The following is a 21,395-nucleotide window of genomic DNA, read 5'->3' on the forward strand; positions in this document are numbered from 1 at the left end:
TTGGTCCTGAATATCTTCGGGCACCCAAAGAGGAAGACACGAAAAAATTGATGGCATCTAATGAGAGAAGAGGTTGGCCTGGCATGCTAGGTAGCATAGATTGTATGCATTGTACTTGGAAAAATTACCCGAAGACATGGCAGAGGATGTATTGTGGCAAGTCTTGTGATGCAACAATTGTGCTAGAGGCCGTAGCATCAGAGGGTTTATGGTTTTGACATTGCTTTTTTGTATGCCTGTTACTCTCAATGATATCAATGTGTTGCAGCGGTCTCATTTGTTTGCTAGGCTTGCTAGTGGTGATGCTCCTGCTAAAAACTACACTATCAATGGACATGAATACACAAAGGGGTACTATCTTGTAGATGGTATATACCCTTCTTGGTGCACATTTGTCAAGAACATTAAAGAACCCAAAACTAAGAAACAATGTGAATTCGCAAGGGCACAAGAGGCAGCCCGAAAAGACATTGAAAGAGCATTCGGGGTTTTGCAATCTAGGTTTGCCATTGTTCATAGTCCTGCTCGTTTTTGGGACAAGCGCTCCTTGAAAAACATCATGACATGCTGTGTTATTCTTCACAATATGATTCTCGAAGATGAGAGAGGCATGAATTTGGAGTTCTTCTACGACAATGTGGGTAGCCGTGTCAAACCAGCTAGAGACCATAACCGGATTAGAGTTTTTCTTCAGACCTACAAGGAGATTGAGAATGCAAACACCCACTGTCAGCTTCAGGAGGATCTCATTGAGCATCATTGGCAAAAGGTTGGGCAGTAACACATTCCGTTTTTTCATTCATTTTCATTTAATTCATGTGTGATTTGTATTCGAGACAAGTTTTGTATTGAATTATTTAGTTTGCTTCGATGATTTAAATAATTATTGTAATTTGGATGATTGTTGTATCGTTATATTGACATTTTTTCTTATAGAAATTCTGAATAATTATATTAACATTGTTTTGCGGGCCGGCGGAGGCAGCGCCCGAGCAGACCCCGCAAAGCCAACGCGTTTGCAGGCCGTGGAAAACCTCTTTTGCGGGGACGGCCACAGATGCAGACCCCCCAAACGGACCCGTAAAAAAATATTTGCGGAATATACTTTTTTATGGGTCGGCTTTTGCGGGTTCTGCTCGGACACCGCCGCGACGACCCGCAGACAGAAAACGGCAATTCTCGCATTTGACACATATAGATTTCCACAAATAATTTCAAATTCAGACGACATAACATAGTTTTACGCGCAAATAAAAGCCAAGTTCAGTACGACAAACACAAAAGAGGGCCCTGCAAAAGATTGCACCCATGTCCGGCACCGTCTCGGTTGATCTTCACTCCGCGCCATCGAGTCCGTCTTTAAGTTCATCGCCACCACCGACTCCACCTCCGGCGCTTGTTCCAACTCCCGCACCGAAATCATCGACATTGCCATTATATGGAGCAGATAAAACATCTCCCGAACTGTAGCACGCACCGGCCGACGCAACCATTCTCCTCTTCAAGATTTCTCTCCTTGCCATATCATGCCATGTTTTGGTGAGATCGTCCATGTCATTGCGGTTCATTGACATGATCTTGTTCTCTTCGGCGAGCAGCTTGGACATGGCTTTGTTTTCTGCAGTGCGTGCTCTTCTCTCCTCAGTGGCAGCTTTGCGCAGCCCCTCTTCCTTGAGCAATTGCCACTTTTCTTGCTTCTCCTTTGCCTTCTTCTTGGCCAACTCTTTATTGATCTCCAACGACTTCAACAACATCAACTCGTTTGATTGCACCATGGCATCAATCTTCTCCCTCAAGCTCGATGCTTCTTACTCTCTCTTCATCTTCTCCTTAGTCTTCTTGTCGCCATCGGGCTTGTGCAAATTTCTTGGGCCATCATCATCCTCATCTTCATCCATGTTTGTAAGTGAGCCTCTCTTTGGTGGGGATTCTTTGTCGATCAACGCCCACTTCTCGCACTTTTGGAGCAACTCCCAACAATGCTCTAGTTTGAAGAATTTGCCTTCCGAAGCTTCCATGTCTTTGTATCTATGTTGAGCAATCTTGTCCTACACAATGTGAACAAAGTGATGCAATCATTTCCCATGATGCAAATTACACAACTTGAACAAAGGCAAAACAAACACACATAGTCGGATTCCACGGTTCCACTTGGAGGTGCATTGCGTACTTGCTCCAAGCAAGCAGCACATAGGCTTGATATTCTCCCAACGGCCTTGAAGCGACCCAAATGTGCGTGGAGTCCTATTGGGATGATTTGCCATAATGCGGAAGTATTGATCTTCGATCCTTTGCCAATATCTCTTGGCGGTTTTGAGAAGTACCCGTGCATGCATCAAGAGACACCGCACTCCATGCTTTGATCAAAGCTTGATCTTCCAAGATCGTGTAGTTCTTCGATCTTTGGCTTTTCCCAGTTCTTGTTTGCGATTGCTCATACGCTTCCGCTTCGATCTCCTCCAATTCGTCCTCACAACCATGATCATCCACGCCGCCCTCCGTTTCATTGTAGTCGAATGCGGTGAACGGGGCTTGATCAATGTCAACGGCGTTGGTGTCCAACAAGTTCACGAATTGGGTGGTTGCATTGTTCGAACCACCGCTATAGTAAACGATAAAGTCACGAGCTATCGCAAAAAATGGCGAAAAATGGAAGGAATTCGCCATGACCGAAGACACATACCTTCCGGCCATTTCGTCGAGCACCTTGCTTGCGGGGGAGGAGCACCGTTGAACGGCATCGCCGGGGCACCTCTTTCTGGGATGGAGTGAGAGGATGAAGAAGGCGGCTTCTTTGTAGCCGAAATCTTCCTCCGCTTTACGCCAGCGTCCTTGCCGACCTTCTCCGCCGCCGGCCGGGATCGCGCTGCGACGTTGGCGCCCGGAGCGCGGGCCTTCGCAGCAGGGGCAGCCGGATTCCCGCCCTGCACGACCACGTTGCCCTGCCGCTTGCGGGCAAGCGCGACATTAGCTTGGGCGGCGGCGGCGGGGCCAACATGACCGGCGACGAGATCCGCCCGAGGGGAAGGAGCGTGCGCGACCTCGACGGTGATGGGGGACAGCAGGGAGTCGTCCATGGCGGCGAGGGACGGCCGGGGAGGAAGCACCGGAGCGTGCGGAGGCGGGGCAATGGTGGCGGAGGGTGGGGGGAGCGGGAAAGGGCGCGCGGAAATGTCCCTCCCGCCAAATCTCGCTGCGGATAGGGGTTGAGCTCGAGTCGGCCTCCCAGCCTGTGAAACTAGAGGTTGGGGGAGAAGTTTTGCCGCATCCCGCAAAAATATTTGCGGGCCAGGGCGGGATGCGGGGTCTGATCGGGCAGGTTTTCCCGCCCCGATCCGCACTTTGGCGGTTATTTTGCGGGCCGGGGCGGGATGCGGGGTCTGCTAGAGTTGCTCTTAACCTTGTGGTCGTGGGTTCGAGCCCCACGGTGGGCGATTTTTTTATTAGATCAGAGCCTCTATTTTTGAAAAAGGCAAAAAAAAAAAGATTTGGAAGTTCCAAATTTCCTGAAAGAAAATACAAATGAGCCTAGGGATGTATACATCTCCGTAAATTTTCATTATGAAATATGTTTTGGTTCAAGGTACACACACAAAAAAAAATGTCACTCTAACACATGTACTATTTGTTCACTATAAAAGTCTATGATTTTGCTTTTTATACGGGTCACACCAAAGCGTATTTGATCTTGAAACTTTATAGATATTTGATTTTAAAATTCTGAAAGTTAATTTGCGTATTTGCAAATCACACCAAAGAGAAAGTTGACGGACAAGGCACATAACAATGCCTATGGAGTCGCCGTGTTGACCATTGTAGGCCTTGGCTCGAGCTTCTCTGAGCGAAACATATAAATAGCAAATCATAAAGCACATATTAGTGTTGTGGCGCATCAACATTTCCTTTGTAATTATTTACTGTTTATAACCGAACGCTTAACTCAATTTTAGCTTCACCCGAAAAAAAAACACACACTCAATTTTAGCTTTGCCCGGTAGGCAAGCTCGGCTCAAGCCTAGACGGCTCGCTGAGCTCTGAAAAGATTACTAGCAGTACATTTTAACCAAATATTACTAAAATATTCAAACTTGTCAAATGAACATGAAAATACTCTAGTAACTCAATCAACCTTTCTTAGGTTAATTGTGAAATTATGAGCATATTAGTTTGGTGTAACAACATCTAGAGCCATGTCTTGCTTCAATCTCCTCGAGTAAACAACCGACCAACAAAAGATGCCTAGCTAACCTAGACCTAGCACCACACGTGTGGAGATAAGCTTGATGGACTGAATCACCGTACCAAAAGTTGTCACTAGCAACCACAACAAAGATCAAGAGTGCTCAGAACCGAGTCACCGGGCAATGACCTCATGAACATAGGGATCATGACCTCCGAAAAAATTCACACCACTCACGCATAAAATCTTTGATCAACTCGGTATCTTGTTTACCCAGAAAATTAATTGTACGCCTTACAAACTGAGTTCTCAGAAGGTAATCATATAAACGACACAAGCAGTGGCGGAGCTTGAGCCGAAATTATGAGGGGGGGCATGGGCTAGAGGGGGGGGGGGGGGGGGGGCAAGCATAACTATTTTAGCTGAGTTTTAATGAAAAATAGGCTTAATACAAAGGAGTATATACATGTTTTCTTGTGAGCTTGGGGGGCCATGGCCAGGTTGGCCCCCATGAAGCTCCGCCACTGGACACAAGGTGTATGATTTGTACAGATACTAATATTTGCAGTATATAAATGTCAAATCCATATCCACAAGATTATACTATTTACTTTGCACGTACAAAAAATTATGGGTTGTACATACAACAACCATGTATGTGTTGTTGTTGTTGTTGTTGTTGTTGTTGTTTTATCAACAGGTCTTGGGATCTACATTGATGCCAGATTCGGTTAGCTTGGGTTGTTGCATACACTTGTTGCGGAAGCGTGCTTGTGCTTGTGCCCACGGTCATGAAAAGTAAGCTTCACATCTTGCAACAATATATCGCGGCACGGGACGGTGTCGCTGCAGTCCAGCTTGATAGCCTCTTTCGTCGCGCTCGTGCCCCTTATGTCCTTGAACCGAATGTTGCTGAACTCCACTGCCGAAGTTTGTTTCTTGCACGACTTAGGGTTGGCGGGATCGACCGATGTGCAGTAGTTCTGGTCGATGATTATGGGGTTATGGACATCCTCCATGGTTATGTCCTCGAACGTGACGTCCGTGGCGTACCCTTTTCCTCCCTGCCATGACTTCATGCGCACGCCGTTGGTCGTGCCGGAGAGGTGCGCCTTGTAGACTGTTACGTTGGAGACTCGGGCCTCGGAGTTGTCGTCGCCTAAGCTCCCGATGCTGATCCCGTGTCCCGGGCCACAGGTTATTCTCGAAGCGTAGAGGTTTTCGGTTCCGGTCTCGATGGACATGCAGTCGTCCCCTGTTTTAATGTCGCAATCCAGGACCTGGATGTCCTTGGTGCGAGCAATGTGGATCCCGTCGTTCATGGGGCTGTCGCCGGGGGCGGTGATGGTGATGCCCTTGAGGAGCACGTCCCGGCAGTCCTCGACCGACATGTGGATCTGCTGGCTGTTGAGGAGCTGGATGTTCTCCACCGTGAGGTTGTTGCACCTGCTGAGCAGCAGCGCCATGGGGGCGTTGCCGCACTTGAGCTTCTTGTCCACACGGCACGAGCTCTTCCACCACGTCTCGCCGTTGCCGTCGATGGTCCCGTCGCCGGTCACGGTGAGCCCATCGACGTTGCGGAACATGATCCACCACCTCATGTTCTCCTCGGGCCATGCCGACCGGCTGGCGGGCGCCACCAGCGTGCCGTCCAGCCTGAAGGTGACGGGGGACCTGCACTTGCCCGAGAAGGTGGTCTGCTTCACGAGGTACGTCTTCTCCCTGGGGACCACGAGGGTGGCCGGCTGAGGCGAGGCGCAAGCGGCGGCCCATGCTTCCCGGAACGCCGGCGTGTCGTCCTGTTGGCCGTCGCCGACGGCTCCGTAGCTCGCCACGTCGACCTCGACGTCGTTTTCGCTCTGAGAAGGCTCGGGAGAAGGCGCGGGAGAAGGCCCCGGAGAAGGCTCGAGTAGCTTGCGGTGACGCCCGGCAGCAGGTGCTCTGTGGTAGCTGCGTAGGTCGAGCTTGATGCTCTGATCAGGCATGAGCTTCTTCCGCCTTAGGTTGGGGCGGACGTCGTTGTTGCTGGTGGTACGTCTAGCGGCGGCGATGCTGTCTGCGTGAGCAATGGCCGGCACCAGGAGGAGCAATAGCAGCCCGAGGATCAGAACTGCCGCCAGCACTACCAACGCACGGCGGCGGAAGGACGACGACATGTCCTGGCTGATCTACGAGCTCCTTTGGTACACGGAAGGTAGCTAGCTAGCCATCTTCTCGTGCGTTGCGAGCTTGTTCTCTCTTGCGTTGCGTTGCGTTGCGGTGTTGATTGATGGAAAAAGTAGGCGTTGGTCGTGCTTTTATGGCGTACAAAGCTTTTGCAGGTTGTTCAAGTCGGGATAACTAGCCGACTCGGGCTCAGTCCGGCAGCAGTATAAGTGTTAGATTGATCTCTCCACCAATGGGCCCAACGGCTCATTGGGCCCTTGACCCACGCCCTGATCGGGGGCGTCCAGCCCAAGCAAGGCTGGTGGGCCCCTGTCGCGCAGTGCTATAAAGAGGAGGTGGGAACCAGGGGCACGGGGTACGAGGTTCGTCACCGCCACTGTTCCCCACTCCTAACCCTATCCGATCCAGAGGGAGGCACTGAAGCGATGGGAAGCTCCACCGCTGCCACTGCCCACACATCACTACCGCCGCCGTCCACCATGGCCACCCATCGGGCTCATCAATCCAAGGAAAAGGTAAAGACTACCGTGAATCTTTAACCCTAACCGATCAGAGAATACAACAATGGTATCAGCCATGTTTCGGTTGAGGATTTCGGTGCAAATCAAAGAACTTTCCCCTCCCCAAAGAACTCTAGAACAGGGCAAAGAAAAATTCCTCTCCGGAGAAAGTAGCGCCGCTGTTATGGCCGCGCCGTTCCTCTCGATCCTGACGGGCATCGGCACGCCAAGCCGTCCGGAAGAAGAACCACCGGAGTTAGCCCAAGGGCTCGCCGGAAAAGGAGAAGGGGGGGGGGGCACCGCAGCCAAACCGCTCGACGGCGGCGCGCTCACCGCGAGGTGGACGCGCAGCCGGTGAGGGGGATGGCCACGGCGCCGCCGTCGGAACCTCCGCCGCAGTCGTCGTCCAGATCGAAAAAGAGGAGGCGGTGGTGGTGGAGACACAGAGGAGAGGACAGGAGGAAAAGGGGGAGGAGAGGGTGGCGCGCGCAGCGCGGTGGCTTCAGGTCGCCGTCGCCGGCGGCCAGACTTAGCTCGCCGGTGGCCTCGGGCCCCGGCCGCGGAGACAGACCGGAGGACGGCCCAGCCCTCTCTGCAACAGGAAAGAGAAGGGGAACAGGAGGAAAGAGAAGCAGCCAGGCTCACGCGGTGGTGGACGCCGTTGCCGGCGACTGGCGCGACCGGACCGGCCGGCAGAACCGCCGCTGTGGAGACGAACAGCGAGAGGGAGTGAGCGGCGCGTGCGGGGGGGAATGAGCTAGGGTTTTCCCCCCGACGGCTGAGAGGCGTTTTGATCGCCCGAGTCGTCCGTTGTTCCGTCGGATGGAATCCGACAGCCAGGAGCACTTGATGGCTGCCCTACGGGCCTTATGGGCCGTTACAGAGGCGGCAGCTAGGCTGCGCTTGCCTGGGCCATCGGGCTGAAAGTGGCGAGGCTGGCAGTAGCGCGCGCCTCACAGGTCGTGGGCCGGTTTTTGCCTCGCGCGTCAGGCCGAGGCTGTAGCTGCGCTGTAGTTTTCTTTTTTTGTTTTTTGTCCACTTTTTTGGGCAGATTTCACATAGTATTTTCTATTCAAATAAAATCCAAAGAAAGTTTGTTTAGAAATAAAAAAGTAAACAGGAAAAGTTTCTGAAATGAAAATAGAAAATTTTCAGAAAAAGAAAAGTTCATGAATTTTATAAAGAAAATTAAAAAGTTCATGATTTTGTTTATTCGGTCGAATAAAAGTTTCTATAAAGAATATAAAGTCCATGAATTTTTTATTCATGTTTTCCGCTGCAAAATAAAGAAAAGTGCTCTTTTAAAAGAAAAATAAAATTCTTATGAATAGAATATTGTAAAGTTTCGCTGCAAAGTAAAAGTTTTATCCTTCAATTAAATTGGAACCAACGGGAAAATTTAATTGGAAGAACAGTTTTTGAGAGAAGTTTTTTCACTTGTGGGTGAAATCAGATTCAGATAGCTTCTGCTATGACAGTAGAAAGATATTTGATTAAAGTTTAATTATGGTACTGTTATTTTCTGACCAACGTTGATGATGACAATATTATAATTCAATGAGTCTTATAGTTAAAAGTTCAAATCTCTGATAAGTTTTGTATCAAAGTGACAAATTTTCAAAAGCATTTGATAAAGAGTGAGAAATGTATATTGTTAGTTTTCCGCTGCAATAAAGTTGATAATGATGATTATTTTCTTAGCAAAGTTGCTTAATAGAAATTTTATCATCACGTTATTTACGGGTTATATGCGTTATTTCCTTTTCTGCCAACGGTGATATGGAATTAATGTAGAAGGATGATGTTTTGTTCTAATTCTGCCCAACGGTGATTTAGAATATAAAAGAAAGTTTTAAAAGTTTAATGTGCATATTTTTTAGCCAGATCAACATGGGTTATTTTTATTCTCAGTATTGTTGATTATTGGCTAAATTTTTCTCAGACTAAAAGTTTTCCATGCCTTCATTCGTGAAAGCAAATGCCTGGGTACTTGTGACCCGAAAGATGACCAAGAAAGGTCACAATGTGAGGGAGTATGTTCTCTCTAAAGAATGGCTTCAAAAGAAAATAATTCTTGGATATTAATATCCAAGAAAAGAAAAGAGATAGATCATTGAGAGTCTTGGTTGACGAATGTCTTTCATGTACTCTCTATGAAGAAGATTATTCAGTCAACATGATTTGAGTTGAAACAAGCAACATGCGTGTTTAATTTGACCAACGTCGGATCAAGCATGTGTGTCGAAGAGCATTCGGATTTATTCCTAAATTTGATGATTGAATATGCAGTCAAAAGAGCTAATTCTGGCATTTATGTCCCGTACAGGGAATTACCCGCATGGCGGGAAAAGATGTTTATGATAAAACCCACATGGCAGGAAAAGTCTGGGAAAATCCCTGCGTAACCCGTATGGCGGCAGAAATTTTCTCAGACTTATCTTGTATGACAGGAGAAAGACATGGTGACTCATGTGCTTTTAATGTGTCCCACTCTAGGAGAAAAGTATGGAGTAGCTATTATGCCTTCCTAGTATCGACCGTACATCTTATGTGTAACGGTCATTAAGCACTCAATAAATCCGAAGAGAACAAAAGTTACAGACGAACCTAAAGATAAGAATGATATGCAAGTGTGACTTGCAAAAGTACTAATGAGAAAGAACTTTGTTGAGTTTCTGAAATGGAATAAGGAAAAAGTACTCCCATACCAGTTAACAAATAACTTCATTATATATGAAGTAATCAGATAAATGCAGTAGATACTCAAAGTTTCCTCAATTCACAAGAGTTGTGAATGGTTTTTCGAAATTGTGGCAGAAAAGTTCTTGCCACATTTCGAGGGGGAGAAAGAAATATGAGATATCCATTAATGAAGAATGTGATCATCTGGGGGAGTACGACGATCATAATAATACCCCTAAAGAAAAGAAATAGATGTATTCCTGGATCTTTTACAGTTCCGAAAGCAGACTAAGGAATACTAAGACGGTGCTTAAAGTGCCATAAAGAAGAAAGTTTTAACAGAATAAACCCAAATAATAAAGTTTAAAGATACGCCATTTTTAGTAAAGATGGAGTAATCTGGGGGAGCATGGTATGAAAATACCTAAGACTCGAATAGATTGTATCTGGGGTGCATGTTGTATGACTTATACAACACCTGTTGTTAGCTCCATAAAGGAGGAATGAGTAAACATGGATCTTGTGATACAGGTCCTGTAAAACCTATTGCCTCTTGGAAGTGAAAGACTACAATTAATTTGCCTCTTGGCAATGACAGAGCAACAACAGCCCCATATGAAAGAAGTGCCAGTACCTGAGACACAGATGGTCTCAAGGAATGAGAAAATCAGATACTTCTGATTACTATAAAGTCTATGGTAGTGAAATTCAAATGGAGGTTGATCCCACCTCATTTAAAGCGCTCAATCGAGTTTTGAGAAGTGTCTGCTTATCTAAATGATAAGAGACTATGTGAGATGAAATGAAATTGGTGAATTCTGACGATGTTCGGGACTCATGAGTAATTTCCAATGGAGCCAAAACAGTAGGCTGTAAAAAGTCTACAAGGTCAATGTGACTCCAAAGGAAATATGTAAAGGTGTAAAACACGACTAAAATCGAAAGGTTTTTTGCGCATTTTACACTGAATAGATTACAATGAGTGTTGGTAGCACATCATGATCTGAGTTACATCAGATGAAAGATATTATGATCTGAGTTACATCAGATGAAAGTAAAGAACACAGGGGATACTGCCTGAAGAAGTCTTTTATGGACTAAAGAAATCAAATGTTGTTTTGGGTTAAAGAAAATGAGAGGACAATTGTGTTTGTATAAAGTTATAGAATGGGAATTTCATTTCCTATATCTTGTACATGCGGATAACATTCTGCTTGTTAGTAGTGATGTTAATTCGACTGCAGGAGGAAAAGAAGTTCTTGTCCTCAAAGTTCAAAAGAATGTCTCTCGTTATAAGGATCGAGATTCACCGAGAAAAGAATAAAAGGGGTATTAGGAGTGTCGCATGGGCATGCTAAGGAAAGTTTCTAAAGTATGCATGCGAAAAAACCTACGCCTGTTCTTATAGTAAAGGGTAATGATTTTAGGAACTTTAGTGTTCCAAGAGTCAATGTGAAATAGACCAAATGAATATGGTACCATATGCTTCAGCTGTTGGAAGCTTTATGAATGCAAAAGTGTAACATTACCATGACATAGTTCACATATCCGGGTTGTTTTGGCAATGTCCAGTACATATTTAAATTGATGGAATGGAGTCAAAGATATCGGCCTCATGCTGAAAGAAACAAGTGCTCTCAAAAGGTTGTGAGTACAGAGATAAAAACTTGTGAAATGTACAGCGAAATCCACAATTGTCATTGACCTTCACATTAGGAGTTTTTGGGTGGAAGAACTCTATAGAATGAATCATTTATCATCAATGTGATGGAAATATAAAGTATAGCATGATATGAGGCTGAGGGACAGGCAAAATCGTTATGGAAACCTGTACCCGGAATTGATAATGGTTGACAACAGCGATAACCATTTTAAGTTTTTCGCTCCTATGACAACGAGTCAAGTGTTGATGCCAAACACACTGACACAGAGTTATGCGTTGTAAAGGAGAAAGTCCGGAATTATGTAGAAATGCTTGAAGCATAAAAGCAACAGACAAGTGTTTGCAGATCTGCTTATTAAAGGCTTACCGCCCAGTGTGTTCGGAGAACACACAGTCGACATGGGTTTTATGGTATAGTCTAAGATTTCCGGACAATAAAAGGGCCCAAGGTTAAAGAATCTGTTTCAAAACAGAGGAGTGTGTTGTAGGTGTTGATTCTATCGGGAATGAACCGTGATGATGAGACATGCTCTACATGCAAATCTGTGATGGAACGAGTACTTTGAAAAGAGTTATTTCAAAGTATAAAAGTTAAAAGTATATGATGAGATCAAGGGGGAGAATGTTAGATTGATCTCTCCACCAATGGGCCCAACGGCTCATTGGGCCCTTGACCCACGCCCTGATCGGGGGCGTCCAGCCCAAGCAAGGTTGGTGGGCCCCTGTTGCGCAGTGCTATAAAGAGGAGGTGGGAACCAGGGGCACGAGGTACGAGGTTCGTCACCGCCACTGTTCCCCACTCCTAACCCTATCCGATCCAGAGGGAGGCACTGAAGCGACGGGAAGCTCCACCGCTGCCACTGCCCACACATCACTACCGCCGCCATCCACCATGGCCACCCATCGGGCTCATCAATCCAAGGAAAAGGTAAAGACTACCGTGAATCTTTAACCCTAACCAATCAGAGAATACAACAATGGTATCAGCCAGAGATTGGTTTAGGATTTTTGGCACAGAAAAGAAAAGGAAATCCCCTCCTCCCCAAAGAACCCTAAAAAGGCAGAGAAAAGCAAACAAAATAACACAAAAGTACACCGGAGAAGGCCTTGGGCGGCCGGCAAAGTGCGCCGCCACTCGGCCGCGCCTGTTCCTCTCGATCCCCACACGCATCGGCAAGCCGAGGTGCGGGGACGAAGAACCAACCCACACGGGGCAAAGAGCGCCACCACCACTTCGCCCACTACTCTCTGCCATCACCTGCCACCGTCACCATGGCCGGCACCGGTGGCTCCTCGAGCAACAAGGAGAAGGTAATGCCTACCACCACTGTTGCCGGAATCCTAGCCTACACGATCCTGTGGTTCTATCAATAAGGTGTCTGAATCCGAATCCAACAAGAGAAGCACGCCGTCCCCGAGACTCCAACCAACCTTGCTTTTGCTGTCTCGTAGCTTCGTCTCTTTCTCGTCTACGAACGACACGCTCGCCCACCTTAGGAATCGTCCGCTTCTTCCCTGCCTCCGGCATGGCCGCCGCCGCCGCCGAGTTACTCTTCCTCTGAAGCGGCCCGCCATCCGCGCGCACTCCCCTCCATCTCCACGTGCACAAGTGGTGCCCATTCCCTTCTCCCGGAGCTCGCACCGCACCCAATCGACACCACGCCCGCGTTCCTCTCTGAATTCCTCATCTCCGACGAACATGGCCGCCGCCACCGTCCCGAGCAAAGAGACGGCCTTTTCTCCGATTCCTCACACCAATACCCTCCTGTAGACGGTAGACCTCGCCCACCCTTCCCACGCTCCAATTTCACCGGAGCAGAGAAGCCCTCTCTCCCCCACCGCCGCTGCCTCCTAGAATCGACCACACTGATGGTCCATTTGATGCTTACCAGGCTAGTTAAGTTTTCTCCTCCCAATCTCTGTATGGATTCTGCACCACTTGAGGTGCTCCCATTACTTGTAAACGATGCCACTAGCTGAATAACGGAGGAGAAGTTCTGTAAAAAAAAAAGTACCCCAGAAACTTTTTTTAGAACGCAAGCTCAAGGAGATCCCGGCTTTGAATTAACAAAGCCATCAACCAGTCAGGGATTACACGTCACCACCGTTACAACCACTGAACAACTGCGAACAACAGCTAATATTAACAGCAAAAGAAAACAACAGATACATAGTATTGCCGAAGCAGCTTACAAGCACAAAAGGCTACGAGCCCTATAAAGATAAGAAACTAAGCCTAGCTAGTAGTCGATGGAGTCCTCCAAGTGAAATAGACCAAGTAAAGCAAACGAAGAGGTTCTTCGAATGGAGACAAAGCCCAACGATGATGATACGCCTCATCTACACCGAAAGGCGGACAACTTGGTCAAGCCGCTCCTCTCCAAATACAGAGGGGAGACCCCAGCCCCTCGCCTTGACTCGAAAGGCGCCGAATCGTTGAAAGATGGAAAGGCTCACCATAGAGTATGAATTGGACACGATTCTGGGCACCATGGGAAATTCTCAACATTATACGCTGCTGCACGAGGATAACCAAACGAATTGCCACACTGCGGCTCACTGATATGAACACGAAGAGGAAAAGTTGCACAAGGGCGCTGACACTGAACAAACGAACAACGAAAGAGATGGAGCAACATTACTAGAAGCATATTAAGCCCGCATGAATTGAGTCCGTGCCCAAGCCACCGCATCGAGCTGCTGCTAGCAAAAGAAAGGAACCCTATCCCCTCCTTGCCTAAGAACTATGGTGCCACAATCGGCAAGCAAGCACACATAGATCGGGCTATGAACAGATCAAAAAGGAATGCGGGACATCACTGCAGCATAGACAAAGCACCAAGCTTCACCTCCCTCGTTGATGACGCAACCAACCCAATAGCCACCTCGCAATACCTCTGCACTCTCCTACCATGCCCAAGACTACACCTCTACACTCGAGAAACATGGTGATTCTACAAACTATTTTAGTGGCTTATTTTTCCTAGGAACCTCATTTTCAAAATAGATTATATGCTAGTCGGTGTTTGGTGATTTCTAGAGCCTGTTTTTTTGGATGAAAGGGGGTTTATTTCATAATTACAGGGTTACAATCAAGAGGCAATAATTTCTCAATACATGAAGGTATGTGACCTAGCCACACCGCAGTGGTCTGATTTATAGAGCATGTTGACCACGTGTTTTGTTATGTCTCGAAAATAGAAAACCAAGGACAACGAAATCTTGCTGAAAATCGCACCCGTAGTCCCCTTTGGGCTTCCTCTGACCACACATACCACTCTACCACTTCAATTCAATGAGGAACTCCATCGATACCGATACCAAACCTACCTTCAGATAGATCAACCACACGCATATGGTGAACGATACCAGGAGAAAGAGTATGATTTAGCCTGTCTTGGTGACATTTTGCATGCCTTCAGTTTTTTCACCATATCGGTGGGATATGCAAACGCGCCATAGAGGAGTAAGGGGGGCGAGCACAGAGGGTTGTGGGGATCGAGCCTAGCTGGAGGGTAGTGGTATGAGAGAGAGTGTGTCTTAGAGAGAGAGCGAGAGAGGGGGGGGGGGGGGGGGGTGAGAGTGACAAGGGTTGACATTACAGAACTAGATGTATTCGTATAGGCCACATGAATATCGCACACTGTTGTGACTAATATATCGCAAAAACATGCTCATAAATTCTTGTGGTGTGCCTCGCAAAAACATGCTCATAAATTTTTGTTTTTTTTAACACAGTACAGACGCAAGCGCTCACATACACGTGCATGCACTCACCCCTATGAATGCACACACGCACACCCTACCCCTATGAGCACCTTCGAGAGACTAAGCTGACATATCATCTTGAAATTTATGAAGTCACCGTAGGCACCTCGTCGTCGACAGGAAAGTCTCCTTCCACTGAATGCGCATCGCCGGAAATCCTGAAATAAATTCAGGAATAAATGCGAGCACCAGAACTTAAACCCTGGTGGGCTGGGGATACCACAGTCCCTCTAACCATCCAACCACAGGTTGGTTCGCACTCATAAATTCTTGTTGGTGTGCCATGAGCCGCACCCTGTGCTATAGTCTTCTGGGCCCACCACTTTGCAACATTGTAAAAATGAGTCATCGTGTGCCTTATCTTCTCCGTCCCCTCAACTCTGATTAGCCCCCTCAACAATCTTCATCAAGCTCCGCCACTACGTGCAAGGCCCATCGTTCTAGACGAAGAAGATGAGGAGGAGATTGCGGACGATGCGGTGGAAGCGGTGGTGGACGACAATAAGAAGGCTACGGGCCCCCGCCGCTCGAAGCGCCTCCAAGGTCGTTGCGTCTAGGATGTTTAGGTGCTTCCAAGGTAGATTTACCCCCATTCTCCACCCCCTTGTACTAAAAAATCACTATATGAACTCTAGAATCCATCGGTACTGTGTCAAATCAAGTGCGCAAATCCAATCCCCCAACCCCTTGTATTCAATCCTCTCCCTAACGCTCAAATCGAGTCCAAAAATCCAATCTAAAGCATGAATCGAATGCAGTAAATCAAAAGAGAGTGCAAGGGCTTCCCGCCATTGCCGATTTCTTGTTGGTGCGCTGATGAAACCAGTGATCGACTCCGGTGCTCATCTTGTAGTTCGTCACTCTGCAGCTCGCCGCTGCCGCTGTGAGAGTGAGGAGAGGGGAGAGAGAGCGGTGAGGGAAGGTGAGGGCAATTATGTCGCCGCTTCTGAAAACAACCCGACTTCTCGAGACCGCCTCCTCGTGTGCAGCCTCCGCCACCCACATGCCATGAGTTGCATCACTCAGGCCTGGCTGTGGAAAAAACGTTGTTCTCTCGGAGCCAGGCCCAGAAGTGCTTTAGGATTCGTACAAGCCAGCTTTTTGATGCGACCCAACCATACTAACACCATAGGCACAACCACACATACCATCGGCATCCACCAATCTACCCACTACACTCACTAGTCAAGAGCAATCTCACTTGACACTTCCTCTCGTACTACTCCGGTCGTTCTATGTCACTCTAAGCGTTCGTAACTCTTGACCAGTTATCTTGTATAGCAAGTAGGCAATGGAAGCGGAGGGGAGCGACCGCCAGCGTCGGCGCCAGAGAAGAATTCATGGCCGGAGGTCAGGAGGTGGTCGGCCTGTCGGAGGAGGAGGCCAAGAAGAAGATCACAGAGCACAAGCCCGACCCCAGCGTCCACGTCGTTCCGTCCGACGCCTTCGTCACCATGGATTACAACACCGGCCGAGTCAGGTGTTCGTCGACTCCAACAACAAGATCACGAAAGCTCCCAGGATTGGCTAGCTAGCTGCGCTCTCATGCTTACGTTTGTAAGGATAAATCAGGACGTAATTCTGTCTAGCTGTACCCTGTAAGCGTGTGTACTGATGTATTAGGAAGATGCTCCAGTGCGCCTAGATCTAATGTAGAGAAGATACAGAAGGAGATCAGGTTGGAGAATAGTAAATAAAGTAATGAAATACCGATACATGCAAGAAAATTTCGTGCAAATGTAGATTACGACCATATCACTAGCAGATTGGTGTCACTCTTCTGTTATTAAAAACAACAGGAGTGTTTCATGGTTCTGCCAGCATATTGCCCTGTAGATAGAAACAGAGCAGGCAGTACATGCATATTTGAAGGATAACTCAATCTAATCAAACAGAAAAAGCAGTCATGTATTCCTTTTTGAGAACCAGTCATGCATTCATGATTCAGATTCCAGCACATGCACACACAAAAATAGTTCGAGTCTGAAGATTGGTCAGATTGGTTACTACTTCAGGTAGTCAGCGTTACAAAAACAAACAAATAAATAAATGCGAGAATGAAAAACCTGAGAAAAGATTGGTCAGATCAGGTAAACTGGGTTGAGTCATGGCGGTGGCGTGGAGAAGGTGCAGACCAGTGATGTGGACCCACAATGCAATGGTGCCTGCGCCGCTTCTGTCCGTGCACAACATTAGTACTCATATAACAAGTCACCTGAGAAAAGCCCTCTGCAAAGATGTTTCTCCAGCACAATGTTACAACACCATATGTTCAAAATAAACTCCACTGAAAGAATTCCGACATAATGACATGGCCATAATTCATGCCAATGGTGTGACAAGTCATATATAGCAACAACAAGGATCAATCAGGTAGCATGAAACCATATCAACAAGAACACTGCACTGCAATAGAACATATACCAACAAGAAGGATCAATCAGGCAGCATGAAAGCATATGACAAAAGAAGACTAGTAACATAGACAGCATAGCATGGATAAGCAACAAGTCAAACACATTAGTAAATTTAGCAGTTCAAGTCGAACACATCACTGAAGGATCCCCTACTACTGACACTACATATATATCGGAATTCTTCCATTCATCCGTGGCAAATGGACTTTACAGATGCACAAATGTTATTGTACTACAACTTGAACTTTGTCATATTTTAATGGAAGCAACTGAAAGAGGCAACTACTTAGATTATTAAGTTCTTTACAAAATTATTCGCTACATCACTTAACAACCACATTTTTTAAAAATGTACCACCATAGAAATGTTAATGCATAATGGACGGCGTCAGCTCTCATTAGTGTGTCAAATACATAATCACAAAACCCTGCAAAGAAATAGCCAAAACAGGCAATTGTTCTAGATATCACGTTACATGACGTTTTAACAAAAAAATGAGGATTTAAAAAAAAAATGGTCATGCAATGTACAATTCATAAGCACTTCAGTGACAACTCTATTACATTAACAATTAAATATATATTTTGAGAAGTGAGCATATAACAGGCTAATAATCTAATGTCACAAAGCTCGACTACTCGGCCAGGTTGTGAACAATACAAAGGCATATAATTTAAAAAATATGAAAAACTTGTTACAGTAGTACTATTACTTACAAATGGAAGTGTATGTTTCCTGAGCAAACTGCAACTTTCTGGAATATTTATTTTTCTAACAATCAATGTTTAGTTTAGAATCCACGGAGAGTGTTGTGTCATAGAAACATCAGATAGCTGGCACCTGGCAGCCTGCTGAAAGGATCGATAAAGTTGACTAGAGGGGGCGGGGGGAGTGAATAGGCAACTAAGAATTTTTAACTTTTCTTTATCAACATAGGTATCCATATTGCAGAACCACAATAGGCCAATATACAGAGCAGTACTGCGAGAATGACATCACATCTATTGCTTGATCAGATGATTCAAAGGATACCACCAACAGGATGAAAAGCGTCTACTTCACATGCAAGTGCGGTAAACAAAAGTCATCTTTGGGCATATCGCTTGGACCACAGTACACGACCACGTTACGTATCATGTTATCTCATTGCTACACACCACATCTACTCTCCATTCTTTGTATCCCATCCTTTCCAGTAGACTAATCTCCAATGTAAAACAAGGAAAGGCAGCCAGAAATAGTATTACTAAAACCAGTGATGGCAGGAAAAGTGCTCCAGTGAACCAAGAGTAACAATGTACTTTCTCTGTAAAAAATATAAGAGCGTTTAGATCACTAAAGTAGTGATCTAAACACTCTTATATTTCTTTACGGAGGGAGTACGTAGTGAATTAATCTAACATGACACCACTGGAGAATTAAAAATACAGAGTCCATTAATAATAAGCAGCTCCAAATGCTACGAGTTTGAGCAAAGCAAAGCCAAGTACAAGAAATTCATGCTATGATACAGAACAGACAACCTACAGAAACAATATCAATAACAGGAAGCAAAATTCGTCTCCGTGCATACCTCTTGGACAACAGTATTCTCCAGGAGTAGGAGTCCTCTCAGGAGTCTCAATACCAAGTGATCAAGGAGAAGAAAGCTCCTTGACATCTCCACAGAGAATGCCGACCTGAATAGCACCACCCATGGCCAATCTATCCTTTGGCAGATCAATACCGAACTCGCTCACTAAGAACTCCAACATACTATTGTCAAAGTCTTCTCCACCCAGGAAAGTATCATTGTTTGTTGCTTTGACCTAACAAGGGCATAATCAACATATCAGCAATGCGAATGAAGCACGATATAACAACCTACAGTAACAGGCAAGCTACAAACACCGACCTCAAACACTCCGTTAGGGATCTCTAGAATGGAGACGTCAAGTGTAACCTGGTGATTCTACAAACTATTTTAGTGGTTTATTTTTCCCAGGAACCTCATTTTCAAAATAGATTATATGCTAGTCGGTGTTTGGTGATTTCTAGAGCCTGTTTTTTGGATGAAAGGGGGTTTATTTCATAATTACAGGGTTACATAAGGTACCATCAGCTGAGCTTTTGGACCTTTTATACCCTGTAATATGCCAGAGTAAGCCTAAAAAATTCCCCGTCTGAGCCATAGGTCGGGATAACTAGCCGACTCGGGCACTCAGTCCGGCAGCGTCTGAATCCGAATCCAACACAGAGGGGCACGCCGTCCCCGAGACTCCAACCAACCTTGCTTTTGCTGTCTGGTAGCTTCGTCTCTTTCTCGTCTACGACCGACACGCTCGCCCACCACAGGAATCGTCCGCTTCTTCCCCGCCTCCGGCATGGCCGCCGCCGCCGCCGAGTTACTCTTCCTCTGAAGCGGCCCGCCATCCGCGCGCACTTCCCGTCCATCTCCACGTGCACAAGTGGTGCCCATTCCCTTCTCCCCGAGCTCGCACCGCACCACACCGCACCCAATCGACACCACGCCCGCGCTCCTCTCTGAATCAATGTTTTAAATAGCAGGCTATGGAAAATAGCGTCGGGCCTCCAAATCAGCTATAGCGGGACCCTGTAGGAATTTAAATCCCCTATTAGTCGGTTACACAACCGCACAGAACATGTGTACTCGAGTGTATCTCAAACTTAGGAGTCTAATACATGCTTATCCATTGGGCATGTACCATTTTGTTAATAAGGATGCTAATTGGCTGTGCACGACATCACAAGAATTTACATCTCTTGTCAGTTACATGACCCACACAGGACTAGTGTATCTCAACTTAGAAAGCTACAACATAGGTATCCATATTGCAGTACCACAATAGGCCAAAATACAGAGCAGTACTGCGAGAATGACATTACATCTATTGCTTGATCAGATGATTCAAAGGATACCACCAACAGGATGAAAAGCATCTACTTCACATGCAAGTGCGGTAAACAAAAGTCATCTTTGGGCATATCGCTTGGACCACCGTATACGACCACATTACGTATCATGTTATCTCATTGCTACACACCACAATCTACTCTCCATTCTTTGTATCTCATCCTTTCCAGTAGACTAATCTCCAATGTAAAACAAGGAAAGGCAGCCAGAAATAGTATACTAAAACCAGTGATGGCAAGAAAAGTGCACTGCAATAGAACATATACCAACAACAAGCATCAATCAGGCAGCATGAAAGCATATGAGAAAAAAAGACTAGTAACATAGACAACATTGCATTGCATGGATAAGCAACAAGTCAAACACATTAGTAAATGTAGCAGTTCAAGTCGAACACATCACTGAAGGATCCCCTACTACTGACACTACACATATATTGGAATTCTTCCATTCATCCGCAGCCCTCCTCCACACTCGCACGGGACGTCCCAACAACTTATACCAAGAATGGTCTAAATCTTGCCCATGCTCATTCTTGATGATCATGTTTGCAACGAGACAGAACAAAAGAAGGGAAAGATGCAACCAACATGGAAAGATTTTATTTCCTTACAAACAAGGGCCCATGATTTTACATTCAAGACCCTAAAGCTTTTGTTTTCTTACAAAGAAGGCCAAAATTTAGACAAGTCACGGTAATTTCAGCTGGAAATTTTGGCAGAATAACACGTCACATAAGAATCCAAATCAAAAGAATGGTGCCATGTTTTTCATTCCAAGATTCATTCATGCACTCCAAGTGCAAATCAGTCGATACAGTTCCATATCATCATCCTACCAAACCATTTACCCAACACCACATCTAACTCAATAAGCTCATGGATAAATCAAACACCAGCTCCCATGACTCACTGTTGTCCCTTCCTTCCTTGTCTTGTCATTCTTCTTGTTTTTGAATGAATGGTCACTGGCATAGAGATATCAAATCACTGTTTGCGGCAGGGGCATCCCTAGAAGCCTATATGCGTATTGACCAGCAAGTGGCAGTGACAACCTAACATGTTGCATCTATCCTGAGATATTCCCAGTGGCAGAAGGCCAAGG

At 46.2% G+C, this 21,395-nt stretch overlaps 1 protein-coding gene and 1 pseudogene across 1 annotated transcript; one reads left to right on the forward strand and one right to left on the reverse strand.

The window, feature by feature from the left end:
• Positions 1–4,911: 4,911 nt before the first annotated feature.
• Positions 4,912–19,742, reverse strand: LOC123164975 (polygalacturonase-2). Its single transcript, XM_044582604.1, has 2 exons — positions 19,642–19,742; positions 4,912–6,007 (listed from the first exon to the last, which is right to left on the reverse strand). The coding sequence occupies exons 1-2, from the start codon at positions 19,740–19,742 to the stop codon at positions 4,912–4,914; spliced, it is 1,197 nt and encodes a 398-aa protein (XP_044438539.1).
• LOC123164986 (subtilisin-chymotrypsin inhibitor CI-1C-like) lies at positions 15,434–16,490 on the forward strand (annotated as a pseudogene).
• Positions 19,743–21,395: the final 1,653 nt, after the last annotated feature.

The sequence above is a fragment of the Triticum aestivum genome, chromosome 1D, assembly GCF_018294505.1.
Source record: "Triticum aestivum cultivar Chinese Spring chromosome 1D, IWGSC CS RefSeq v2.1, whole genome shotgun sequence".
Taxonomy (NCBI): Eukaryota; Viridiplantae; Streptophyta; class Magnoliopsida; order Poales; family Poaceae; genus Triticum; species Triticum aestivum.

Excerpts from the sequence above, each read along its gene's own strand:
- LOC123164975 (XM_044582604.1), bottom strand. The coding sequence starts at position 19,742 with ATGCCGGAGGCGGGGAAGAAGCGGACGATTCCTGTGGTGGGCGAGCGT. Across the intron at positions 6,008-19,641 it reads AGACAGCAAAAGCAAGGTTG|CTACGGAGCCGTCGGCGACG; the intron begins GTTGGAGTCTCG and ends CGACGTGGCGAG.